Genomic DNA, 8369 nt, shown 5'->3' on the forward strand with positions numbered 1-8369 from the left:
GCTGGGGGAGAGACGATGTAGCCAGGGAGGGAGCTGAGACCTGAGACTCCCACGCAGGCTGGAGTCATGTATGGTGGAACAGCAGCAGCAGGGGGCTGCAATATGCGGCCCTGCATGGGACCGAAGGTCCCCAGGCCTTGAACCAGAGTGGCTGGTGGTGGGCTGGGGGATGGGGGAAAAAAGTAAGAGTCTTTTTGGGAACTCAAGTTCGGAGAATCTCACAAGTCCACTTATGCCGTCGCCATCTTACTGGAACCTCTTCTTTCTTTCTTATTGTCTTCATGGTTGTGTGATTTTTCTATAGTAGTGTGTTTTGATCCTTTCATTTTATCATATGTGTATTTACTATAGGTATTTATTATGAGTTTTTGTAGTTACCATGAGGCTTACAATAATCTTGTAGTTATAACAGGTCATTTTTAGTTAATAACACCTTAAATTAAATTTGGTAGCAAAAGAACTCTACACTTTTACACCACTTCCCCCACCACACACATTTTGAATTTTTGTTGTCACAGTTTACACTTTTTTTGTGCAAATTCCTTGACATATTATTGCAGCTATTATTATTTTTAATAGTTTCCTTTAACTGTCATACTAAAGATAAAAGTAATTTACACACCACTATTGTAGTATTAGAATATTTTGAATTTGACTGTGTGCTTACCTCTACCAGTAAGTTTTATATTTCCAGATGTTTTTTGTGTTACTCATTTTTGTCCTTTTCTTTCACCCTAATTTTTATTTTTGTTTTGTTTTTGTTTTTTGGTAAGGCAGAGCTGGTGGTGATGGACTCTGTCAGCTTTTGTTTGACTTGGAAAATATTTCTCTATCCTTCATTTCTGATGGACAGATTTTGTGGGTACAGCATTTTTGGTTGGCAAGTTTTTCCCCCTCTGTAGTACTTTGAATATAACATTTCATTCTTTCCTGGTGTGTATGCTTTCTACTGGTAAGTCTGCTGCTAAGCATTTTGCTCCTTTCCTCTGAAGCTTTCAGAATCTTCTCTTTGTTGTTGACATTTTGATTATAATATGTCTTGGGAAAGTTATATTTAGATTGATAGGAGACTTTTGACTTTTGTGTGCTTAGATATTGATATCTTTCCCCAGGCTTGGAAGGCCTTCTACTATTATTTCTTTAAATATACTTTTAATACTTTTATCTCTCTCTACTCCCTCTTGAATGCCAATGACTTAAACATTGGTCTTTTTATGCTGCCCCATAATTCCTGTAAAATTTTTTTGTTTCTTTTCATTATTTTTTCCTCCTATTTCTGTATATTTTTAAATAACCTGTCTTTGGGTTCACAGTTTCTTTTCTGTTTGATCAATTCTGCTGTTGGTTCTCTTTATTGCCATTATTATTTTACTAATTTTATTTTTAGCTTCTGAATTTTTGGGTTTTTAAAAAATTATTTCAATCTCTGTGTTAAATTTCCTATTCTTATCCCTAATTGTCTTCCTCATTTCATTGAATTTTGTCTCTGTATTTTCTTAAAGTCATCTGAGACTTCTTAAAACCATTATTTTGAATTTTCTTCAGGTAGTTTATATTTCTCCATATCTTTAGGGGTCAGTCACTGGTACCTTATTTTGTCTGTTTGGACACATCATGTTTTCCTCATTGTTCTTTATTCTTGTGCTTGTGTATCAATCTCTGTGCTTTTAAGAAGCAAGTATTTCTTTCAGTTTTTGTAGCCTGAATTTGTCTGGGAATGTCCTTCAGCAGTAAGCCTGTCCAGAGATACTGGGAAGGCCATCTGGTGTAGGCCCAGAACTGCCATTGCACTGCCAGGAGGCATTCTAAGTTTAAGATTATCATGGTCATCATGGCACCAGGCTGGAATCCCATGGTTGCCAAGGCTGGTACATCATTGGGTCACACCCAATGTCCACAGCAACTGGGGCATAACTGAAACATATGGATGCTGATGCCTTCCTGCTAATGAGATTTATCTGAAGCCCAAGGTGACTGTATTTGGCCAGAAATGATGTGGACTGCAGATTAAGTCCATTTAGCAGGGATTATGTGTTCCCTCCTGGTTCTGGAACAAACCTGGAGGCCCTTTGGCCTACAACCAGGGGTCATGGGAGTCTGCCCTGTGCCTGGTTTTACTATAGCAGGCTCAGTGTTCGAGTCTAAGGTAAATATCAAGACTTCCTTTTCTTTCTCCTAAGTAGATGGTATTACTCTCTGTGCTATGCTGCATGGGGATAAGGAGGGATGATGCAGGTAATGCAACACTGTTCTTTGTACCATATTTAGTACTTGGCTCAGATTTTCTTAAATGCTAGCAGCCAAAGTAAATAAATGAATGAATAAAGAGCAAAGTCTTTAGGTGTTTGCAGATTGACTCTGTGTTCAAGTCCTCTTTCAACATTTAATCATGTTTTTACAACTATATTAGCTTTCACTTCCAACTTATTCTGACCCTAAAGATCAGCCACAGATAAGAGTTTATGGTTTTCTCATGTCTTTTTATATTTTCCTCAACTTTATTTTCCAGAAGGATCTTTGTGTGGAAGTATGAATGTGTCACTCATTTCTGCAGTAAGCAGAAGGCCATGATCTCTTAAGACAAAGCAGGAGAGAGGCAACAGCAGGTTTTAGTCCACTTTTCCCCAATATCTTTTCACAGAGAAACAACAGATCTCTTCTCAATGCCAAGTCTCAATTTTACCTACTGTACTCACATCACATTCCAGTTTATATCTGTCTTCCTTCTCACATTTTATTATTATTTTTTTATTTCTTGAATTTTTTTGTTTAACTCATTTTCTCACAGATGATTTTAGTGCATGGTAGCCAGAAATCTAAGCTAATCGCTATCTTAGCAAGAACTTGAACCCAAAGGCTCAGAGAAATTAAATAGCACATCCTAAGGTGGTCAGACCTGGAAACCCTTTTGACCATGTTTGGAATCAAAGCTTCCTGTACTCCACTTGCTGTTCTGATTTTCTTTCACCAAAGTATACAGCTTTCCCAGGAGATACCCCAGAGCAAACACCACATCTTAATGTGTAGGCATAGATATATATATCCCTGAGGGCAAACTTGTTCAACACAAAATCACTAATATGCTCTGTAGTCCCTCCTCACATATCCTTAGTAAGTGCTGAGCCTAGGAAGCAAATGTTTGAAACTAGAGCAATTACTTCATGTTTGTTTTGAGGAGTGCCCAGGGAATCATACTCCTGAGGCCCAGAACCTAGAAATAGTTCTGGGACAATATGCACAAAGAACATCTGACATCCAACACTGAAATCTGGGTGATTACTTTGTAGCTGACCCCATGGAACCTGCAGCTCTGGATCCTCTCATACTTCTCACTTGTTATAGGCTAAGAAAAGTCCTGAGTTCTCTGAGACAAAAGAGAACAACTGTGGTAACAGGGTAGGTTACTGTAGCAGTGAATACAGTCTAAGCCAGAAAAATATGATGAGTACTGAAAGAAAGAAGCAGAGTTGTGCTTTTCTGAGACCTTCAAAGATCCCAGGCAGTGTTCACACCTCCTGTATCTCAGATTATTTCGAGATAAGGAGAGGGAAATATGACTTTATACCTGTAGTATGGGTTACCTATGTCTGCCTCCTGCTGATGTAGAGGTTTATATCAGAGGTGGCTGTGTTGCAAAGTACTTAAGAGTATGAGATTTGGCTCCAGAGTCCCAATTTGTATTTACTGTCTTCTCTGTGATATTGTGTAAAAACTACTTAATTTCAATGAGCTTTGAAAACTCAACGGTGATATGTGTGTAGCAATATTTATGAATATTCAATTAAATGCTTCATTATGTAGTGTTCATTATATAGCAATCTTTTATTGCCTATGTGTTAGGTAAGCTGAGAATCTGGAATCCAGGGAAAGTGAATGTTAATGAATATATAGCAAGGATGGAAGTAACTGAAACTCACCTCTTCAACAGTACCCATCACTTTGCTTCTGTGTTTTAATCCATCTGCCTGCTTGTTTTCTCTTCCTAGATGGATTAAGTTGTAGGAAACAATAAGCAAAACCTGGAAGGAAGGCCAGCGACCTGGATTATAGACACATGTAAATAGGGTAAAGGCTGTCTCCATTAGAGTAGGTTATACGTACCACTATTTCTACAGTTTTTGACATGTCTCTCTTCTTTTCATTCAGAAAAAGTGGTAGCATGGAAAAAAGTAACCAGTACAATGTCTCTGAATTCCTCCTCTTCGGTCTTTCTGAAAAGCCAGAGCAGCAACCTCTCTTATTTGGCATTTTCCTGGGCATGTACTTGGTCACCATGTTGGGGAGTTTACTTATCATCCTAGCCATCAACTTTGACTCACATCTTCATACCCCCATGTACTTTTTCCTGGCCAACCTCTCTTTTGCTGATACTTGTTTTGCCTCCACCACAGTCCCTAAGATGCTGGTGAACATGCAGACACAAAGTCAGACCATATCTTATGGAGAGTGTTTGACTCAGATGCATTTTTTCATGATGTTTGGGGCACTGGATGATTTCCTCTTGGGAGTAATGGCCTATGACCGCTATGTGGCCATCTGCAAGCCTCTTCACTACTCCACTCTCATGAGTCCTCTTGTGTGCATACTTCTTCTTGCAGCATGCTGGATTCTCACCAACCTTGCTGCCCTCTTACACACCCTGCTCATGGCAAGGCTTTCTTTCTGTGCTGGCAACACCATTCATCACTTCTTCTGTGATGTGGCCCCTCTGCTCCAGCTCTCCTGCTCAGACACAAGCACAAACAGGATAGCCCTGTTCACTGTGGGCTCTATTATACTCACCGGTCCTCTCTCCCTGATCCTTCTGTCATATGTACGCATTATCTCCACCACTCTCAGGGTCCCATCTGTTTCAGGCAGGCAAAAGGTCTTCTCCACCTGTGGGTCCCATCTCACTGTTGTCTTCTTATTCTATGGTGCAGCAATTGGTGTCTATCTGTGTCCTCCTTCATCACAGTTAGAGGGTAAGGACAAGGTTGCAGCTGTATTTTACACAGTGGTGACCCCAATGCTGAACCCCTTCATTTACAGCCTCAGGAACAAGAATATGAAGACAGCACTGAGAAGGCTTTTTGACCTGACTGCACTTTTCTCTCAGAGACTCTAACTTTATGTCCATATTTGGAGGTTTGGTGTTTGAGAAGCAATAAACTCCCTCACATTCCTGTGCTTAGCTATTAGAAAAAAAATTATCTTAAAAAACCAGTCCCACAAGGTCAAATCTGAATCTGCATGTGCTTGTGTACCTTTGTAATACTTTCATGGTGGACTTGGGTTGCATATGATGTTTACATTTATTTCTCTCCTGTCTTTAGAGAGCTCTCAGTCTTTCTAGGGCAAAATCAATCAAAATCTAATTTAGTTGTAGATGCACTAATAAATGTGAATATTTTTTAAAGATACCATTTGACAGCATTTCTTTATTGTTACCCTTTGTCAAGCATTAGACATGGACGATACTGAAATAAGGAAGCCCTCACTCTTTAGGAACTCATCTTCTTTTTTTATATTTTAATTTATTTACAGATTATAAAGATGTGGGGTACAACTCAGGGTTATGCATACTAACATTGATCATGCAGGTACCCTTGTTGATGAGGTATGCCCTCCCTCCCTTAGCAATTTCCACCAACTGCCAGTCCCACTCTCCTTCACTTGACAGTTTTCCGCTACTGCCAATCGCTTTCTTATAGCATTATAATTGTTTAAGGTCACCTTATGAGTGAGAACATATGGAACTCAGTTCTTGGTTCCTGTGATAAATCACTGAGTATGATCGACTCCAAATCCATCCAATTTGCTGCAAAGTCAATATATTTGTCCTTCTTTATGGCTGCATAATATTGTGTATATGTACCACATTTGTTTTATCTAGTTCAGCTTTGATGGGCAACACGATTGGTTCCATGTTTTTGCTATTGTGAATAGAGCTGCTACAAACATATGTGTGCAGATTTTTTTTTGTAGAATGATTTGAGTTCCTCCAGATATATTCTAAATAGGGGAATTGCTGGGTCATATGGAAGGCCAATTTCTAGTTCCTTCAGAAATCGCAACACTGTCTTCCAAAGAGGTTGTACTAGTCTGCATTCCCACCAGCAGTGTAGAAGTGAGGAACTCACTTTCTAATGCATGTAGTTGTACATTATGCAAGTAACCATAAAGCAGATGTGGTCATGATAGTTTTATCATATGTTAATATTTATTTTATTCCGTGTACTTAGCTATTTTATATGTATCATCTCATTTGGTCCCTCTATATTGACCATCTTGAAGTGGGTGCTATAGTTATCACATTTTTGAGATGAAGAAACTCTTTACTAGTAAGTAATTGCTACTGTATTCTGCTTCTCAATGCTAATGTTTATGTCAAGAAATAAACCCATATTCAACAAATTATGTGTATATAGCTAACCATCATATGCCATGTTGTGCTATGCACCATTGCTAAAAGTAAAAATGAGTAAGATATTGTTCTTGTCCTAAGGTGATGGAGACTGACGCATGATCAATTTCAGGTTCTCAAGTCAGACTGTGATAGTTGCCGTATTAAGGGTTACAACACAGAGAAAGAAAAATAATTCCACCTGGAGTTGGTTAGTTGCCATTTTAACCTATGTAGTGACATTCAATTGAGCCTCAAAATGTGAGTATTTGAAAGAAAGAAGAATGAGGATTCCATAGGGACAGACTGTTTGCAATAGAGGCCATGCTGGTTCATGCAGCCTGCCCAATCCCACCTTGGAAATGATCTTTTAGTGGTTTTTATACTGAAAATGTGTCTTTCCCTAGCATCTTCTGTCCAATTCCATGACGTCTCTGGTTTCAATCTATATTTTGTCTATCTATGTCTTCTAGGTGTAGTTTTTTTTTAGTTATGATTGCAGATTATTATGACTTGGGTCTTTTAAGAAATTTTGATAACTCAATATTCCCTACATCTATAAAGATGAAATCTTAATATCTTTATTTTTTAAAAATCTCTTGAGACAATTCTAATATGTAGCTAGAGTTTGGACACACTAATCTAGTCATTTATTTGATATGTTTTTTCTTTTTTAATTAGCACATCATAATTGTACATATTTATAGGATAAATGCAATATTTTGATACATACATACAATGTTCAATAATTAAGTCAGGGTGATTGAAATATTTGTCACCTCAACCACTTATTATTTATTTGTGTCTTCTTTTAATGTGTTTAATGATTAATTTCCATTTGACCATTGTTTTAGATGAAACTGATCAACTTTGATATGTTGTCTCTTCAATATCCAGAAAATTAAAATATTGTCTTATGTCTTTTGTATTTTTTTTATTCAACTCATGGGATAATTTAGAAGTGTGGTGGTTAATTTCAAAATATATTATATATGAGTTTCCTAGATACCTTGTTTTTTTAAAACTTTTCTGTTTTTAATTTTTTTACACCTCAAATTGCATTATTAAATAATTTTAGACTTACAAAATATTACAGAAATAGTAAAAAGCATTCTCATATGCCCAATGATCAGATTCCCTAATAACTATAGTACAATTACCAAAATCAAGGAATTAACCTTGATAACACTCTATTGAATAGTCAACATATCTCATTCAAATATTGTTAATTATCTCAGCAATGTCCTTTTTTCAGGTCCAGGATCACACAATGCATTTCACTTTAATGTTAGACAGTTCTTCTGTCTTCACGACTTTGATACTTTTGATGAATAGCAGCCATTTTGTGAACTGACACTCAGTTTGGTATTATTTGATGTTTCCTCATGATTGAAGTCAGGTTATAGCATTTTGACATACCACAAAAGTGAAATTGTGTAATTCTTATTACTTCATATCAGGAAGTAAATTGTGTTGGTTTGCTTTATCACTGATGATGTTTATTCTGACCAGGTGGTTAAAGTGTTGTCTGTTAGTTTTCTCTAAATTTCCTATTTCCCTTTATAAAAAGTAAGTATCTATGGGGAGGACTTTGAGCCTGTGTAAATATCCTGTTTCTCATCTAACTTTTGTCCACTAATGTTAGCATTCATTGATGATCTCTGCCTGCTGTAGATTGAATTGTGACCCATAAAATTTATATGTTGAAAGTCTAATCCCCAATCTGATGTTATTGGAGATGAGGACTATGGGAGGAAATTAGAGTTGAATAAAGCCACGAGAGTGGGATCCTTATGATATAATTAGTGACATTATTAGAAGAAGAAGAGAGAGATCACACTCTCTGTCATGTGAGGACTCAGCTAGAAGATGACCATCTGCAAGCCAGAAATAGAACCCACGCCAGGAATGGAATGGCGGGCACCTTGATCTGGACTTGTTAACCTCCAAAACTGTGAGAGCTAAATGTCTATTGCTTAAGCCA

At 37.4% G+C, this 8369-nt stretch overlaps 1 protein-coding gene across 1 annotated transcript; it reads left to right on the forward strand.

Annotated features, from left to right (window-relative positions):
* Positions 1-4159: 4159 nt before the first annotated feature.
* On the forward strand, positions 4160-5107 carry LOC103251014 (olfactory receptor 1N2-like). Its single transcript, XM_008049611.1, has one exon. The coding sequence runs from the start codon at positions 4160-4162 to the stop codon at positions 5105-5107; it is 948 nt and encodes a 315-aa protein (XP_008047802.1).
* The last annotated feature ends 3262 nt before the right edge of the window (positions 5108-8369 follow it).

This window comes from Carlito syrichta, unplaced genomic scaffold (assembly GCF_000164805.1).
Source record: "Carlito syrichta isolate Samal-C Ts95f unplaced genomic scaffold, Tarsius_syrichta-2.0.1 Scaffold135839, whole genome shotgun sequence".
NCBI classification, from domain to species: Eukaryota; Metazoa; Chordata; class Mammalia; order Primates; family Tarsiidae; genus Carlito; species Carlito syrichta.

Bases quoted from the DNA above. Each gene is read 5' to 3' on its own strand.
- LOC103251014 (XM_008049611.1), top strand. From the start codon at position 4,160: ATGGAAAAAAGTAACCAGTACAATGTCTCTGAATTCCTCCTCTTCGGT.